This window comes from Phasianus colchicus, chromosome 7 (assembly GCF_987193195.1).
Source record: "Phasianus colchicus chromosome 7, bPhaCol1.hap1.1, whole genome shotgun sequence".
NCBI lineage: Eukaryota > Metazoa > Chordata > Aves > Galliformes > Phasianidae > Phasianus > Phasianus colchicus.
Genome location: NC_143442.1, coordinates 7,758,446 through 7,778,462, shown reverse-complemented (window position 1 = coordinate 7,778,462; position 20,017 = coordinate 7,758,446). Strand labels below are relative to the sequence as shown.

General features: G+C 36.0%; 1 protein-coding gene across 4 annotated transcripts in view; it reads right to left on the bottom strand.

Moving 5' to 3' along the window:
- Positions 1-20,017, bottom strand: part of DPP10 (dipeptidyl peptidase like 10) — a 357,782-nt gene that overhangs the window by 8,203 nt on the left and 329,562 nt on the right. For all 4 annotated transcript variants that reach the window (XM_090143605.1, XM_090143604.1, XM_031590710.2 and 1 more), the window contains exons 12-19: positions 18,825-18,863; positions 17,564-17,671; positions 14,309-14,400; positions 12,813-12,860; positions 12,030-12,151; positions 8,629-8,676; positions 6,488-6,586; positions 6,311-6,380 (exon numbers count right to left, since the gene is read on the bottom strand). In XM_090143605.1, the coding sequence (XP_089999731.1) occupies positions 6,311-6,380; positions 6,488-6,586; positions 8,629-8,676; positions 12,030-12,151; positions 12,813-12,860; positions 14,309-14,400; positions 17,564-17,671; positions 18,825-18,863 (626 nt within the window). The remainder of the gene's footprint in view (positions 1-6,310; positions 6,381-6,487; positions 6,587-8,628; positions 8,677-12,029; positions 12,152-12,812; positions 12,861-14,308; positions 14,401-17,563; positions 17,672-18,824; positions 18,864-20,017) is intronic.

Genomic DNA, 20,017 nt, shown 5'->3' with positions numbered 1-20,017 from the left:
TCTTGAACTTTATAACAATTATGCTCTAGCGATGCCAATAGATGAGTATATTTTATATAGAAAGAACCAGAAAATTAAATCAATGAGTGCTGCTTATAGGTTAAACTGAACAAAAAAAACCCCATAATCTCTAATGGCTAGTTCAGTTCTGAGAAGGCTCACATACAATTAAGTTGCATTAAACACAGAAAAAGGAAAATTCATTCAGTACCTTGATTATGATTTTGTAGGATATATAACACTACTAAGAAGGTTGCCATATTAAAAAAATAATTGCATTATTGTGTCCTCAAATGAATGTTTTGAAATTGGATAGAAGGAAGACTAAAGAACACACTGGAGAAAATTATATTTTCACCACTCAAATTCACAGCAAGGAATGGATGCAAGCAGGAATAATAAGTCTATTTTATGACCAAAAGAAAAGTATTTTAGAGCAGAAATAGTGGAAAAGAATGGGAGAATGCTTTTTCTACAGGAATAATAAGCATTTTACATGGAAGTCAAATACACTATTTTCCCTCCAAGGTAAATAAAATAACAGTTTTTAAAGAGAAGCTTGTCATTATTTCCCCCCCAAGAAAAACACAGAACAAGAGAGCAGGCTACTATGAAGCTGTACAAAATGCTTCTATGCAGACTGCATCCGCCAGTTGGATGCAAATTAAAACATAACAACTTCTGTGTTGGCCGTATGGAAATTTGATTGGACAGTGTCTGCGGGAATATCCTATCTAAGGAGAAAGCCATATGAAGACAGAAACTATTATTTTGTCAAAGTAGTCTTAGCTTAAGGGAGTCATATAAACCTGAGGAGAGGAAAGAAAGTCTTATACAATAACTACTGTCTTGTATTTACAATGGAGTGCTCATTCATTATCTTTGTTGTTGTGGATAGCATAGATCACCTTCGAGGTAATTGTATTACTAATTAGCAAGTGTATGATGAATACATATGTTCCCAAATACAGTAGGATTTACCATGTAGATGTAGGTTCTGTAACATGCACTGAAATATGGATTACTTAGCTGCAGAGTTAATAAAAATATTTTACACTTGATTCATCATTATCTTGTGCATCACTTTTATACGTGGGTTTATAAAAGTAAAGGCAGGATGTTTTTTGTTTTCTTAACCACTTCAATTGCTGTTACACACAATTACAGCGACAGCTGTAAACAATGCAGAGCAATGAACTTGGAAACACTGACTGTCAAATGAGCTCGGCAGGAAACACAAGCTTCAGAAGTGTATTATCATTACCACTTGCAATAAGGGTGAGAGCAGAACAATTCTTTCAATTTATGGTAATGGAACAGAGCAAGGTTTTCAGAAGCTGTCTACATCTGGCAACAGTTTCAGAGTTTCCACCACTGTTTCCAAAAGCAACAGCTTAAGATCAGCTGACTTTAAGCATCTCTAGCCTCCTTCTCGATCGGGTTGTTGGACATACTGTTTTTGGAAACAGTTTTCCAGTGGCTAATTATTTCAAGACTGTCCACATAAGTAGTCTGTAGCAGGCATTTAAAGGCATTTACACTGAGATACATGTCAAAATTCCCATTAGCATCAGAAGGTTTCTTTACTCCTCAGCTGCTACTGTAAAATGATGCTGATTACCTAAGGTGTGACTCTTCTCCAAAGAGATAAAACACTTATGTTGTTTCTCTGTATTATTCACTTTTATCCTTAAATGAGGCTTCTACAAGGCATTAATCCTTTATATAAGTTTCAACATCACCCTGAGGGGTCTGTAATAAAGCAGTTTCGTTACTCCACAGTAGTAATAGATGCACACCCTGATTTGTGAAGTTTGTCCTGGAATTCCAGCTTTCTCAAAGGACAGTTTTGTCTTACATTCATCACTACTTACAACCTAATTACAATTAACTTCTACTCAGTGGTACCCTATTTATTGGTCCTGATTCAGTCTATTCTCCTGTTATATGATAGCATTTGCACCTACTCTTTTTTTTTCCCCTTCTTTTCCTGTTTTTTTTTTTTTTGTTGTTGTTGTTGTTGTTTGTTTTTTGTTTTTTTTTTTGTTTTTTTAATCTTAATTTGCAAAGTTCAGATCTGCCTCATTTGTGTCTTCAAGAGCAACTCAACTACACTCCTGGATTATGAGTCCACTGTGTCATCACTACTGCTGATAACTTGGGTAGATTGCTAAAGCTCACCACTGAGGTACCATTTAAATAGAGAGTAGCCATCAAGAACATACCAAAGTCATTGATCTTAGGGGCCAATTTTAATTCCTTTTTGAAAGGCAGTTACATACTTGTCTGGAAAGAGGGGCATCTAAGTTCACATACCGCTGAAGAGAAGAATCTGCTCTTTCAGATTCTGCAACCAAAAGCTTTAATTGAAGACTCTTTCCACAACAGAATTTACATCCTCCAGGGAACACTACTGTGCTATCAGGCTGTTGCTGCTGTACTCTGAGCTCTACTCCTTCCACTCTAGTATCGTCACTGCAGAAAAATTTCTTCCAGGATATGCACCATTTAAAAGCCAAGTGGCAAAATCTTAATAACAACTTTAGAAGTTATACATTTTACCAAGCAGAAGGCAAAACAATTTCCAAAGGAAAGTGGAAAATCACTGTTATCATTACTGCTTAATTTCCTGCACATCTTTCCTCCAATTTCTTCCAAACAACGGATTCAATGTTACAGAAGGAAAAGCTACCCTGATAACAAAAACTAGAAAGACTACATCTCTGAAGATAAAATCTATCCACAAATAAATATCAATGACAAAATTCTTCTGATAGTGAAACTGTGTCTTGTGCTACCGGAAAAGGAGGTGAAGTATTGAATCACCTCTTGTCTTTCTCTACGAAAGACTAAATCTGCATTTTATTCACATCATAAAATGTGTGCTGCTGTGAGGGAAGTGAAGAGACTAAAAGACAGGGGTAGCTGAAGGAGGAGAGATCTTATCACAACTATTCTCCAAGCCTTTTCTGGAAACTAGATGGAAGAGAAAGGGAGTGAGAAGATCCATTAAGTCCCACCAGCACCAGGACCACACTGCAAAGGAAATAGCTGGGGTAAAGCTCAAGCCTGGCCTTCTTTTAGCCTAAAGCTAAATGAATTTTCCCTCTAGGCCACGAAACAGGTTATGAAGCTCAAAGAATGGAGAAGAAAATCAAAGACTTTATAGTAACAGAAGCACAATCGAGAAGTAAAATACTGCCAAGCACGGCAAAGACTGAATGAATGCAGGCATTGGATGGATGGACCGCAAAGCAATTAGTGAGTCAATCACATGACTTTGGGACTCCAACAAAATTAAGCTTTTGTTTCACAGGGGAATCTAGTACTGGCCAAATAAGAAAACATCCTTCGCAAATGTACTGCAGTTCAAGTATTGACATCTACCATGTATTTTTCCTTTTACCTTGCAGCTAAGCATTTACCCTTCATTTAAAACAACTGACAGTTGAAACGAGTAATATTCTTTATAACAAATGAAAGGTATGCAAGATGATTATTTGATTATTATTATGATTATTATGATTTTATGATTATTATGATTATTATAATTATTATAATTATTATAATTATTATGATTATTATTATCCCCCACCACATCCTTATCTCCAAATTGGAGGGATGTGGATTTGATGGGTGGACCACTCGATGGATAAGAAACTGGTTGAAAGGCTGCAGACAGAGAGCGGTCATCAATGGCTCTATGTCAAGGTGGAGGCCAGTAACAACTGGTGTCCCCCAGGAGTCTGTCTTGTGACCAATGCTCTTTAACATCTTTATCAATGACATTAATGACGGAATCAAGTGCACCCTCAGCAAGTTTGCTGATGACACCAAGCTGAGTGGTGCAGTCGACACGGTTGAAGGAAGGGATGCCATTCAGAGGGACCTTGAGAGGCTAGAAAGGTGGGCCCGGGTGAACCTTAAAAGGTTCAACACTGCTAAGTGCAGAGCTCTGCACTTGGGCCGGAGAATCCCAGGCATCCATACAGACTGGAAGGAGCGGTCCTTGAGAGCAGCCCTGTAGAGAAGGACCTGGGGGTCTTGATTGAAAAACTTAATATGAGCCAGCAGTGTGCCCTTGTGGCTCTGAAGGCAAATGCTATCCTGGGCTTCATCAAAAGAGGGGTGGCCAGCAGAGACAGCGAGGTGATTGCTCCCCTCTACTCTGCTACTCTATCTAAAGATTTTGAAGGAATGAGGTTAATTATATTCAAGAAAAAAAAAAAAGGATGATTATGACATCTCATTTTATTACTCAGAATAAATGCCAGAGACTTTACTTAATCATTTCCTGTGTGTTACTAAGGAGTGCATCTTCCAACTTTTTTAATGAGTAATATGAACCATAATGAGCAAATCATATGGAATTTAAACTTTGATCTTCATTATAGAGAAAATATATGATAATCACACTTTCAGGCAATTAGTGTACATGTCTCTAATTAGCTACAAAGTATGTATTATATCAGAAGGAAACTGTGAAATGTATTAGTTGTTTAGGAGAACAAATGGAAGAAAGGAGAACATTGTAATCTATTCACCACTTTACAGCCTATGCATCACAAAACCAGACAGAAGAACAGTGCTAACTTACAAAACTGGTTTTTACACAAGATCACATAAGCAAAGCAGATCCTGGCAGAATGTATGGCTCAGGGAAGATAAGAGACCCTGCACTCTGTTACATCTTATGTGCCACATTTGCCCTCCAGTTTAGGAAACAAAGCACCAGAAATCTCCATAAACATAAACATGGATTTAATATGGACTGTAGATATGTATTTGGTGAATTTCTTGTTATAACTCACTATTTTCCTCATCTCCCTTAGAGGATTCAGGATTATAAAGGCAAGGATTTGACTAAAAGGCTGTATGTCTCCATTACAATACAAATACAGCAGTTTCTATTCGCAACTAAAGTATTTTTTTATCCCATGTGCACACCATGAAAAGCAAATCAATTACAAAATATATCAATACATTATGAACAGGCTACATTATTCACTCAGTAGACACTGATAACAAGAGCGACCTTAAATTTAGACCCTGTCTCAATACTGTTCTTGGTTATTTAAATTGTATATATTCAAAAACATTTCATAACAGTATTTCCTTTGATTTTCGTTTTTCTTATCATATTTTTTCCATGGCCTATTTAAGGTTTCTGATCTTTCCTTTCTTCCCTAGGTTTTATCTGAAATATAGCTTCATGTTCTACCACATCTGCGTATGGCAGATTATCTACTTACTTGGATACATGAAAAGAGAAGTGTTACACTGCTAACACCTTAGTGCCTCTGTACCCTAAGAAAAAAGAACAAGCTCAAGCTTTTGCAGCTCCCTGTAATGCTGCTGGTGTCAATTCACAGGGTCTGTTGGACTTTAGCACCCTTAAAATGCCATCATGCTCCAAGATCACACTAACAAATATTGCAAAGATAAAATAATCCATGCATCCTCTTTCTCCACAGGAAAATAAAAAGGTGTTCAAGAGCCACTTACGAAAGAGAGCCTCTACAAATGCACATAAATACCACTGAAAAACCTAGGATTTGAACAAACAGGGCCTAGAAACAGGTAGTTTCATGCCTCTCTATCCTATCATCTAAGAATTCAGCTGAATAGAGCAATTCAGCATCACTCAGCAGCTGAAGCTTGTGAAGTTGACCTAGAACACACAGCAACAGGGATCTGTTAAGATCCATTAAGAGGATGTCTCCTCCAGGTGATACAGGTCAGCAAAAGTTGTATTATTGCACTACCAAAGTTATGAAAACACATATGTGATGGTAAAATTCATATTAATTCATTGTATCTGGGACTGGAAAGTCTATCCAAGGCTTATTCTTGGAGATATTAAGCATAAATGTGAAGCCCTCTATGAAATTCAGAAGTCAACAGAGCAGCACTCTAACATCAGGACAAATTCCCCAGTTGTTTGGTCATTAGGAATCACAGCTTTACTGCAGAAGAACAGACAAATTCAGGGCCAGAAAGGACCAGAAATAAAACTGTAAACACAGAAAAGCCCTCTACACATGTTGAGTTCAGCTGGCTGAGCCCAGGCAGCCTGTCACCATGCTCATGACTCTGCTCAAATCAACCAGAACTAGGTTTGACAAGATCACTGTCTTCCAGACAGTACCTATAACAAAGTCTTCCCTAGAACAAATATTTTCATTTGTCAATTGAAATCCATGGGGTAATTTCACACACACACACAAATTCCACTTTCTAACTAGAGAATGAAATGTTTTCTATGAAATACATTTTTAAATATCTACTGTGATTCAGTACTGATACTTACATCATTAACAGAAGGGCATACTGGTTCCGATCCGTGAAATCTTTTGGTAGTGACAACTGTAAAGGGAATTCTTTTAAGAAAAGAGCAAAACATTAAAGACTGGCAGTTACATAGATAAAAACATTAATATTCCAAGAAAAATTTTGGTCTGCTAAAATAAAACTTTGCCACATTTACCGTAATCCTCAATGTGAAGCATTTTCATTTCAATCCTGGAATTCTTTTTCTTAAAAACAGCTTCTTTCAACACAGCATTATTTTCCAAAATATAAAACTCTGTAGAAAACAGCAAGAACAGTCAAACTGAAAAGTACAGAGAATCATCATATCATACAAAAATTGGGATTCAAAAAGAAATTAAAGACAAACGTGCGTTGATTACTTCTCTAAGTGATCTCTTGCTTTAATTACTTTTTTTATAATGGAACTGCTTTGCAATTTGAGAGCAACTAGCTTAATTCAAAACATGTACATCTATTTGCTTTTCTGGCTCCAGCAGGTTTTGCTTTGTTGAACAGGACTAGTGAAATTGCTGATAAGCTACATGAATGCCAGAATCCTTAACAAATATCAACAGTAGTTATTAGAAGAGAAAAACCAGTCTGCTGGACAATATCCTATATCTTGTTTTTTCAAGCTACATATTACACATCAATATTTTGCCATTACAGCTCTACTTGACCACTGCACGTCCTTATCCGTCTTCTGCATTTCAACTAAGAACAAGACTTCTGTTTTGTTTAAAGCTGCAAATAGATTTGAAGCAATCATTTTGCATATGGAAGATTAACTAGATCCCTTTTTTTTCTCTTTTCTTGTTTTTATTCAAATTAACAATCCTGATTCCAAAATGTAATTTTTAAAAAATTAAATAATAAATCCTCCAGTCCTTTTTTGGACTTAAGGAGCATGTCTTTTCTGGGCAGTCAACCAAAATGGTGTAATTATACTCTCAGGATGAAATAATTGAAGTAATCCATAATTATTGTTTTATTAATTGAAGAGGATAATCTAATCTTGGAGTAAAATATTATAGATAAATTATCTGTCTTATTATTTGGTTTCTTGCTGCTACAGCAAACAACTTCCTCCTATTCTGACTTGCTTTATTTTGCTTTAAGATGCTCTACATAAATCTCTTTCAGTGATTCACTATCAATAGTACTTTAGATACAAATAAGGAAGAATCAAAGTGTAGCTTCAGAGAACTCAGAAGCTCTACAGAAGTCAATGGATTTTACTTTAGCAATATCTACCTCTTAATGTATTGGATGAAACTCCTCCACTTTAGTGTGATAAGGCATTGAGATTAACAAATACTATCAACAGTGACATTAAGAAAAAAGGAAGACAAAGTGCAGGTGAACACTTGATAGCATATATTATTGATCAGTATGCTAATTCAAAAAGCATGATCAGGTCTTCTGTTGCAGTTTAACAGCAGCTGGCTTAGGTCAAAAGAAATGCAGACAAGCAGAATTCAAAATTTTTTGATTCCGGGAAAAATTCTGGAGATGATCTGTTGAATGAAATCAGGACAGGTAATGACTGGCCTAGTGGTTTAAAATGCTCAAATGCTCTTTCTTTGATCCACATCTTCATGCTATGTGGAATTGGAGGTAGGAAGGTAGTGTGGTACTGTACTGCACTAGAGAAAGATCTAATGAGGCCAAATCAACAGCTCAAGGACAGACTAATAATACAGTGCACCTCAAACAACCAGAAAATACCTGGCTATAGATTTGGTGTCAACATACATAAAGTAAAGAGTAAAATTTCAGAATTGGAGGCATTGAATACCTTCCTATAAAGGCCTTATTTCTGGACTTGCTAACAACACTGAAAATGTCACTGGAGTTGCTCTGATCTGAGAAATGTGAAAATGGGTCTAAGTTCACTGTATGTAGGTCAGATTTTATGATCCATCCTCTAAGGTTTGTGCTTTACTTCAAGATAACTGGATTATAACCTTTAGAAAACATCTGGGGAAATACAGGAGATCTATTGTAATGGCAGTATAATTTACATAGAAAGTGAAAGGGATGAAAAGCAATTTGCCATCTAATTAACATAGGTGTAAACAGAAGATGAAAGATATGCACTTAGCATAAAACATATGCAAAAAGCCTGGAAAAGTTTTAGTCATATGATTACCCTTTCTCCATATCATTTACAGATGTGGATATCACTAACAGGCAATTAGAAGAACTTTCTATGGATGGCACATATGTCAGTTTTCATTTATTCCCCCTCTCCCACACTCTCCAAATCAGTCAAAGACAATAATAAAATACACCTGTTCCATGAGGAATACTCACTTCCAGTGTCACTGGTGCTGTGCACACTAACAACTGGAACACCTGGCCCTGTTTTGAAGACAGAAGAAAAACATAGGAAGTGTAGGGCGCCTACTACTCAGTATTGCAGTAAATAACACAGAATGAAAACAACAGTAACCTTTTAAGGCCAGATGCTGTAGTCCCCCCACACATGCTTCACTTCAAATGCAGTAGTAATTCCACCACTGTCTCTTGGGAAAGACATGGGGAAGATTACAAGACCAACAGTGTAAAAGTGAAACTGCACTCCACCTCATAAGCAAACAATTTAGCTCCCTCATCTAAGATGAATTTTTCATATTTTCATCTCCATGTTTTAACAAGAAGTGAAGAGTACAAAAGTTAGAGAAACTTAAAGACACCCAGTTTGACATTTAGAAGTTGTAATATTAGGTTGGAAAAAAATGAAATAATGATAATACCCACTTCTATTCTCTATGGAAAAGCTACAGAGGTGTTGAAAAATTATCACGTATTTCATTTAATTCTCTCCTCTTGGGCATTTGAGCTCCTTAATAGCACCAATAACATGGTATATCTCAGTGTAATGTAATCTAATCTTACTTCATAGTAAATGAATTGTCCCACTTGACACCCCTCCCAAAAACAGAATTTGTGCACACAAAACTTAGATTTATTTCAGTAAGACAAGAGCTCAAATTACACACAGGTAGTCACTGTTGGACTAGGAAGGATGATGCAGAAAGGCTGAGGTCCCTGTGGACCCTGTGGCAAAAGGAAGTATGGACTCTTCTTTGAAGCTAGGAGCTGAGACTCCCTATGTATTTGTTGGAGAAAAAAAGTATTTACTTTGGGAGCAATTCAGAGACTGAGATTAATTCATACATTTTGAGTCAACCTCAGAAGTTGTTTCTCAACTGTGGCACAAGCCTAGGGAAAATTAAGTGCCTGTAATAAATGATATGATGCCACTCATAGCCTCAGAAAGCTTCCACTGAAGATTTTTACCAATTTAATTGTCTTAATTCAGGAGGAACATTGACAAAAATCTTGCGGGTATACTGCTGGCAAATCAAAGCTTTCTTCCTTAGCTCTTCAAGAAGAGCATTTCTTCAGTTCTCCCTTCCTTGTTTTTTGAGATTTTTTTTTAATCTCCCTCTCCTTCTTTTGATTTTTTTTCTTATTTTGATTTTTTTTTTTTGTTTGTTTTGTTTTTTGTTTTGTTTTGCTTTGCATTCTGATTTAGGGAAGACAGTTGTTCAGAACCTGCTATTTTGGAGTGGAAAGCACTGGCATTTTCAAGGTTATCTCTATTTCCTGTTCCAAAAAATAAGGGTAACATCAGATTTAGGAAAAAAAGACATTGAAGTAGATTAATAACCAGTCAAAAAAGAGAAAGACTTGTGCAACAGGCATCGTATCACAGCTCATTTGAACTAAGCACATTCCTGGTTTTGCCATCGGTCTCCTCTAACTAACGCTAAGCACATCTTACTCCCTGCTGTATAAAACAATTAATCTCTAATTCTAATTACTCCCTAACTTATCTGAGTGGAAAGAGTAACATCTACTAGTGTTTATGGAGTGCTAAAGGGAAAGTCCACAAGCAGTGTAGAAGAAGAGGTATAAGTGATGCTTGTCAATACTGACAGCTGTGGAGCTGATCCTCCTACCAGATTAAAAATGAACACATCACTGAGGGAGGCCTCTGGAGACCTTCTGGAGATGGATAAAACTGGTATAACTGAGACAGGTCTGGCTGAGAGTAATTAAAAAGAAAAAATGACGTTATAAAGGTGCTTATTAGGTAAACAGAAGGTGGAAGAAACGTTCATAGACCAAACCAGAACAGAGATCCCCATAAATTTTCAAGTCACTGGGTGACACCTGACTCTGTAACAACTCAGTTAGGCTTTTTGCTGTTGGAAAATGAGTGTGCACACAGATATGGCATCACCTGTCTTTTGAAAGTAGTTTACTTGGACGCTTGCAAGCAACTCTTGTAATGTTGCTGTCAACTTAAAGATACTGTCAGAGATCCATACCATCAGAGGCATTTTCCAGAGTTGTGCCATGCTGCTACCAGACTGTCACCTTCAGTGTAGAGCAGCCTACTTGTTAAAGTGAAGGTTTAATCCTGAGAGGGTTATAAACTCAAACAGAGAACTGAAATCTCCAAATTCACTGAAAATCAAAAGCTTATGAGCAACTTGATGTGCAAGCATCCACAGTTTTATTCCAAAGGAAAAAAAATACAGGCTAAATATACTCTGCTAACAAAATAACAAGAAGTCATGTTTTTAGGCCTTAGCAGACTACCTGATTCAAAGCAAAATCTCTTCCAGTTTACCAGTGTTCCTTCTTGCAGGAATCTGAGACTTCCCCCCTAGAGACAATGTCAAGTACAAGGAAAAACTCTGCCTAAATAATGAGGAGCTCCATACTGGGCCTTGGGATTATCTCCATAACTTCTGCTGCAGCTTAATCCATGTAGAAACCATAGAGGTGGTATATTCATTTTTTCTAATCAGTGATGTATTATAGATGCAGTTCCACACACACAAAAAAATAAAATAAATGAAAATAAAAATAAAAACCCCAACTTATTTTAGCCAATTTATATTCACTGTTTGTTTGAGTAGATTCTATTCTCAAGCTGGCAGATTTTATTTTTGTGTAAAACAATCTGCAGTCGCAAAAGTAGAAAAAATACACGTAAATAGAATGGGCCAGTCGTGTTTCAGATGACTTGTGTTCTACTATTTTCGATCTGATTTTAGTTTAGCAAAAATGTTAGGAGAGCACTGCCTATAAAATATTCCAAGTTTCAAGGTTGATAGGTCAAGATATAAATTTTATTCCTGATTATTACATGCTCTTGTGAACCTGTTTCTACAATCTCATTTATTTATCTGTGTTATTTCCTGAGTGTTAGTTCTAATTTTCTGTTTGTACATACCAACTCTGAAACAACTGATGCCATTTAGTGTTACTGGAACGCACCTAGCAATTAAAAGTTAAAAGTCTTCATTTTTTAACTAGGTATAGGTGTGCAAGATCAATCCCCAGACATAATATAATTAAGTAAATTACTCCATTCATTGTTATGAACTACAGTATTACCATTATTTCAAAATTCCATCCTTTGTCGTGAAGGATTTTAAATCAGGGTGAATTTGAAAGTCGGTGTGGTTTTGTAAAACTGAAGGGCTAGGACTGAAGCAGCTTTCAGATGTCATATGCTTATTTAGCTTTTACACAGAACATCTTTACTCAGTGTCTTTCAAGGAGCCCTGTACAGCATTTTGAATAATCCTTTAGTGTGCTACATGTTAGATTCCAGCCTAATGAACTTCTTATGGGTATACATTAATTCAGAAGCAAACACAGTACTATTACAAACTATGCATTTGATTTACCTTCACAGTGCAGTAAAAAATGCCTGTTCATAGGGCTAAATTTTGCACTGAAGTATGTGCATTGGTCTTTCAAGAAGTTACATGAGAGGCACTGTCGATTCAATGATCCCACTGTTGACACACTGGGGAAAAAAATCAGAAACATTTTCCATTGGAATAAAATACAATAAACAAAGAATCAGCTCACCAGAGTGACAGAATTTATTCTTCCAAACTATCACTATCTTATTTTGTGTCTGGTGCAAACTGTTCACAGAGAACAGAGTGCATTACTGTTCTTAAAACTGGGTAATGTGGATAGAATCCAAAACCTGCCCAAAGCAGGTCTAGGATTTCAATAGCAGTGCCCTGGAGTAAAACATTTGAAGGACAACATGAAATCGATTATTAACTTCAGACCTAAGCATTGTGGTTTGTGTAAGAAGGACGTTCTTTGGCCACACAATTTAAATTGCATGACTGGAGTCTAACAAACATTATCTGTATTTGGAAGATTTTCATTATTTTTACAAATACATGTATTACATTCTTGCCTTTATGCATAGCATTTTCAATGCTCTTATAGGGCTAGTAAAGATAACTGTAAAAATATTTTGAATACAAATATATTTTTTAACACAAAATTCTGTTGGCTTTTTTAATTTAAAAAAATTGGGATTCTTTCCTTCTTACAGTTCATAATATATACATAATATAAATAACACAATATACAGCAACATAATGTCATCTTAACATTCATGGCTTGGGATGAAGATGCTATTAACACAGACGTATACTCCTTACCTATGCAGCTGTCTTCCTCTTGGGGACTCTTCAGTGCTTAAGAAGTAACTGCATCCAAAAGATGAACAAAGTTAAACTCAGTTTGGTAAAATGTCTGACTGGTGCAAGACATCGTAAAGCACATTTTTTTTAATTAGAAATTCCCAAGACTTACTTAAAACCTGTTATGTGGAATACTTATTATAAATGCTATATGATTTCATAGTTAAACAGTGATAAGCATAATAGTTAATGGTTTTGCTCCATTTCTGTAATGTTCAGGAGCTCCAGTAGCCACTAGGATCCCTTTCTGCACATTATAAATACAGAACAAGTTCTTCCTTCACTTCAGAAACTTCCAATATAAATCCAAAGAGCAAAAAATAGGTCATAATGAAATTATATCGTAGAATATAATAGATGTTCTGATACCTGAAAACCTTTTTGAGCTGTTGACCAACTCTTTCTTCTATCTAGAGACTTTAGGGAATTTTTATAGCAAGGTTACGTGGGTGGAAAAAGGATTAGTAGAGCTGCTGACAAAGTAACAAGGCAAGGTCTTGGTGTGCTTCAGATGACATCCCTCAAAAGTTTCTGCTTGCAAGGTTGGAGGGTATGGAATTCCTCTCAGGTAGCTGAGACAGCAAATATGCAGTCTGCCACTTCTCTGCAACCTGGGTGCATCCTGACCTCATTTATTGTGCTGAGCCTTGGAGAAGAATCATGACATTCTCTACACCTACAGCTCTTAAATCCATAAAAGTATTGGCCAGAAAAGGTATTTCTCTGACTCCAGAGATGTTGCAGATGCCAAAAAAGTCCTTGCTGAGATATGATTTACTTCAAAGAAAATCAGTATCTGACACATGATTTTTATTTATGTATTGATTCATTTTGCCATGTGCAGATACATAGGAAAGCTAACTAAGATCCACTGAAGTCAACTGGAACCTTTAAATGTTTTGCATCAGTTCTTCTCTGCTCCCAGGAATCACCAGTTATGTGGTGCATTTATTCCCACTGTAATGCCAAGAGGGGCTTCGAGAAGATTTATTTCCTGGGTGAAAATCTGGGGGTTGGATGATTTGATTGGAATTTTGGAGTTTAAAATCAGATTATTAAAGTTCAGACTTCAGATAGTATCTGAGTGAGCTGAAAAACTAAAGTATCTTGGGTTTTATCAAGTACTGAACATTTACTATGATTTGCTCTTCTGGAATCCAAGAAAAGGCCAAAAAAAATGTTATCACTGCTGTGTTGTACGGTGTCTTCTTAAACCACAATGAGTCAACTCATGTCATGATACATTCCTTTTCTCTGTGCACAAAAACACAGCAATACACTGGCAGATAAATTGTCTTACAGTGGCATTTTATGCACTCAGCGATGTAGAATTTATGGTTAAGTTCAAAAATGAAAGAAATATTGATGCTTATTTTCAGATACATTATTTCCAGTTAAGTGGATTCTACTTTAATAGCTCAGATATTTGCAAAAATAAAGAGAGTAGTGCTTACATGTTTTGAGTATTTTCATCATATGCCAGGATTCTGATAACTTCCCAGTTTCCCGATGTCAGGTGTCTCACAGTTATCTGCTCACTTTTAGCCTGGAGAGAGATGAAAAATATTAATTTTCATCTTGTTACATTTCTCTTTGCCTAGCAGGATTGTTTGTGCATCTCATTACCAATTACAGCTGTCAAATCTTTAACGTTCAGTGTAATATCTTTAACTCACAAAAACTATTTTGCTGAAGATTGACAAATAGACCCATGATTAAATGAATCTAAAGCAAGCCATTAAGATTTACTTTGTCATTGTAGGCTCATGTTATTACGGTCGGAATTTTAAGTGACCTTTCCCATATATAAAGTTTTCAAAGTCATTAACATCATCTCAGTTTCCACCAGAAGTTTTCTTTCAGTTGTCCTGCCAACACACTAGAGAAGTCCTATACTTCAAGCTAAGAATCTTATCACTGTACATATTTTACTTCTCTTAGTGTTGTTTTGTTTTTTTCCTTTACAGTGGTACAGCTCAGAGATGATGATGATTGGCCTGGATGTAAAAAATCCTATTTTCATATTCAATTATGAGACACAATTGGTAATGGCAAGATAAAAATGCGTCCCTTGGAATTGATCTCTTTTTGAACAGATCCACAAGGAAGAAATGGTCTGCTAACATTACAGCAAGACTTGCAAACACCGACTGAAATTGGAATGCTGTGCTAGGTGCTGTACAGATTTTTAAGAAGCTGGCTCCCTTGTTCAGAAAGGTTCTGCTATTCAGCGATGTCTCCAGAAAATATACAAATCAGTGGTTTTCTACAAGCAACTATTTCCTTTCTGGAGGGGAACTGCAACTACTGAAAGATATATTTTTATACACAGAATCTAACAAGAAACAGCAATAAAAAGTCTGACCAAGCATTAATAAACACGGTTTTCAAGGTTATGGCCATAATGCATAATTTATGAAGACTGCAGGAAGTTTTCGCCTTGATCCATTAAAATTTCTCCATAATACTTCTGTGGTTGAAAAAAAAAACTTTCTAAAGTTGCAAAACCCCAAGTAAGAAATTTCTAGATGCATGACCTATGATTCAATCCCATTTTGAGATTAGTTTCTTTTAAATATTTCATAAGCTACCAAAAGCATTTGAATACAATAAAATATCTAGCCCTCTGCATTCAGACTGTAAATAATCTATGATAGACAGTAACCTTTCAAACAGTAACCACCCCCTGCAAGAAGACTTAATTAGATGCCTCTGCTAACCTGCTCGGATTATATCATTGACACATGCATTTCTAAAGTACAAAGAAATGCAGCTCAAGAAAAAATCATCATTTGTTACTATTCTGCTGAAGACTGACAAATAGGCCCACGATTAAATGAAACTAAAGCAAGCTATTAAAATTTACTGTGTCACTGTATGCTCATGTTAGGTCTGTAAAATCCTTTAAACTTCCTGAAGCCTATACTTTAACACTGGCTGATTTCTGTTCATGAGCTGCTATCTATAATGAGTAGTATAGTGAAATATGACAAATTCTAACTTGAACTGAGCTCCAACACGATGAAAGCACAATCATCTGGCAGCTGCTTTACATTCTTTCTGGCACCTGTCATGCCACTGTGGATCTCACAAGGTGTGACAAACATCTGATGGGACAACAGACTTTATGTGCAATGGTTAATATAATTTTTATGCCTCCATGTTTGCTTTAGAAATAATGGACAATCAGATTAATGCAGTGTGTAAAGCACATCATATAAACACATTTCCAGTCCTTCACTGCTCTGTATCAGCTCCATTACCACTCAGAATGTTGCTCATTGATGACTAATGGTTACTACATGAGATATCGCATTTCCGTTTCTTCCTGGGAGCAGCTATATATTTAAACACAAATTTGTCATAGGTTGCATGATTTAGACATGTTTATTCTTGCCAATGGCAGGCAAAAATTAAGTTTTATTTTATTTTTGGAGCTCTACAGTAGCCAGAACTCTAATTCTGTCCAACAGTGACAGAATACTAAGCTCTTAACCATAATCTTGACATTAAAATTAATGTGGAGGTGTTAAAAGCTGTATTTAAAAGTATGTAGATATGTAATTATCTTATGGAAAAGGAATGGCTTAACCTTTTAAACTTTTTTTAAACACTGATCAAGTTTCCATAGTAATGAAAACATCAAGACCTATAGGTTTAAAACAAATTTGATTGTATCAGTAACATCCTTGGGAATTCTGGAAGTTAATTTTCGGATCTATATCCCTATTATTTCTTGTATTTTGAAGATACTTCTTCACAATAGTGGGAAAGGAACCAAAATATCACTGACTGACAGATTTTTTCTTCCAATGGGAACTTCTGTGTGGTTATTCCATTAATACCTCTTTACTAGGTTCTCATCTGAGCTATTATATTCTTTAGAAGATAGTATTTGTCAAGTCTCCAATTCCTTTTTTCTTCTCTGATTCTTTCTCCATACATATACTCCAGTGACCAAATATCTTTTCGCTTCTTCAAGTTAAAATTTCATGAAGGCTCTTTTGTCCTATGCTGTCTGCAGTATACTGCGAACATTTCAGACTCAATGTTCACACCAGAACACTGTCATAAGGGAAGATAACAGAGTCATCTGGTGCCAAGTCTGTTATCCTGATAGTTTAGGTGGCATGATAATCCCTCCTATGTCATATGGCTCTGCTAAGGTACCTGCATTAATGCTCTGTGGATTTAAATAGAAGCCTTGGAATGTTCTGTTTCAGGGCATAATTTCCTTTATTAGGTGATCACAGCTTCTTACTGATGACCTTCAAAGTCATAGCAGAAATGTATCTTCTTTCAGATTCTTCTTTGGAAAGCAATGTCCCTGGGAAATGGAAGCTACTAGAAAATGTTGCAGTGGGTAATAACTGGGTACTAATTTTTACAACATTTTAAGTTTTTGCTATTGCTTCCTTTTCTTGTTGTGTACACACCTAGAATTCTAAAAATTCTGAATCAAAATTTAAAATGTATACATACATATTTATAGTGCATTTAATGAGGTACAAAGAAAGCATGAAACATTCCAAAGAGTGTGCTTTGCAAATACCTCTCATATGCAAATCCTACATGCTACCATAGCACAACAATAAAGAAAGAGAAAGCATCACATTTTTGCCAGACAGATAAATGACAGGATAAATGACCACCTATCTTCAAAAAAACGTTCTCAGTCGTAGACAACCAATGGGATACCTAAAACTTACCTGAACAATAAACATGGCTATGTGGTGAAATTCGCCTCGGCCTCCCTGTTTCACTGGGACAGTCATGAAGAACTTAGTGCCATCCCTGGAGAAAACGGGTTCTTCATTCTATAAGTGTGAGATTATGTTAGTTTCTCATGCTTTCCTTTTCACTTAACAAAGCTTCAAAAGAAACTTTAGGTTTCATGTCAGTTTGTTTTCTGTAGTTGCCATGAAAACAAATGGAGAAATACCCTTAGATTTAAAACACTGTAGTTCCTGCAGGTAGTTATCATTATGCAATGATAGAAATAAGTCCTACTTCTGATTAGGAGAAAAAATATTCCCATGGCCTGGATGCAGAAAAGCTTTTATAAGTACTTATTTAAGACTCATTAGTTTTAATAAAATTACACATAAAAATATGCATGTTTAAATGATATTCTCAATCATGGTTTTACCATAATTCATTGGCTGATGTGACACCATTTCTCCATGGCTAACTTTACACAGAAGTACTAAAGGATAACTGCTTGCTATAGAAGCACAGACGTTTCAAATGATTTCACATTTTCACTCTGCAAAATGAAGCCTGAAATAGATTGTGTTTCATCCATTGATTGGATGACTTTTCAGAAGCTATGCAAATGAAATCATTTGCTGACATATTTAGTTCAACATATTGTTCTGGGCATGAATTTAAAAATATTACTCTTATTCTTTCCAATTATAACCCATATGACTTCTAATACTTGAGCTCAGTTGGGTTTAATTTGGTGAAGTAACTTTTCTATGAGAAAATTAAAAACAAACACAAAAGGATCAGCAGAGTATACAGGAAATGCTTGGAATAGGATTCATCTGATCTATCTTCAACCACTTAAGAGTAAGGTAGGTAATCAGTTGGTCATCTAAGTGCCTTCTTTACTGGATGAAGAGAGATAAAAAACTGAAGGAAACACTGCCTCCAAAACCCAGACAGGTATCTCAAACATCTGAACTGCTCTATGGAAAGCTGTGTCTCCTACCGATGACATGGTCACTTAGGGAGCCAAATGTCTTATGTGATGCTAAGAGACAGCAATTCCATTACCAAAGAAGATGCTACTTGAATGTTTACAGTTTACAGCTACTTGAATGTTTACAGTCACTTCTAAAAACCCTAAAAGATCCTAAAACACAGCCAGTTTAAAAGGATTTCAATAGCTTTTAAAGCATCATGCAGTTAAATAAAAATGAAGGTAAAGTACTTATACAGACAGAAACAGCATTTATACCATACCTGTTTAGGAACCCAAAGTTCTGACTGCATTTCATATTTCTGTAACAGAAGAAATAGCATTTATGGCCTCAAGCCATTTCATGGGGGCTTTGTCTACCGTGCTACAGTTGTCATATTTCTTCTTTGGCACTTACATTGAAATAAATGATAATTTAATTCAAAAGTCAGTTTCTTTATTCTGAATTTTTGGTAGAACACCACAGGGGACCAAAGAATGCCTTTTTCAATCCCTTTTGATTAGCTATCAAGATGCTTTATACATGTGGTTCTGTTTGGTTTTTAGCTGTAGGCATCATCTGACAAGTGGATATTTTAGGTCCTCCATCAACACTGGGCAAACAGCCAGCATCATGCTCAAAGTGAGAGACCTTTTCAAATCACAATCCCTTGTTTCAATGGGTTGCAATGTGGCATTAAACAAAAAGAAAAAAAATAAATGCAAAGGGTGGTTTTTAATGGTCATGCTCATATTTCAAATTGTGCCATCTTAAAAAAACAGACAAATACAAAAACCCACAAATAGTTATCATGCAAGTGTTGGAAGAGAAGTAGAATATATGTCAACTGCTGTAAATTGTCACAGTCACACTGAAGTAATGAACATTTATTAGCTATAGAAGCATCCATAAATACATGGCCTGAAAATGAAATTCTATGGCTGCAATAATATTGGCTCTATACAGTACTTTCTGGAATTTCAGAACATGTGCAAAATGCTAAAATAAATAAATAAAGGTTCACAGTTGTAATGAAATGGCATGAGGAAAGCTTGCATTTTCACACAATTGCTTTTGCTCACCCATCACTTTATCCTAGCATAGGCACAGTTACAAACTGAGCCCTGGCCAAGCTGTGCTCGCTGCACTGCTCACTCACCTACAAGGTCCTGCTCTGCACTTCATTTAATTTGGAGTGGAATTTCACTCCATCCCTCTTCTTCATATTATGTCCTGGCTTACAGCTCCCTGGATACCTACTTCATATAAGTCCACTGACCTTGGAGCACATAAAGCTTTCCTTTCAGAAGGGACTGCTCACAGTGACTAGTGATTAACTTTCTTAAAAAAAATAAGGAACCAGGCAGCAACCCAACCAACAAATTTCCTTGTTCATAATCTAACACATAGAACAAGGACTAGCTCTCAGGTAACGAGTCAGGATAAGCATAAGCAACATGCACTATTCAAAAGTAC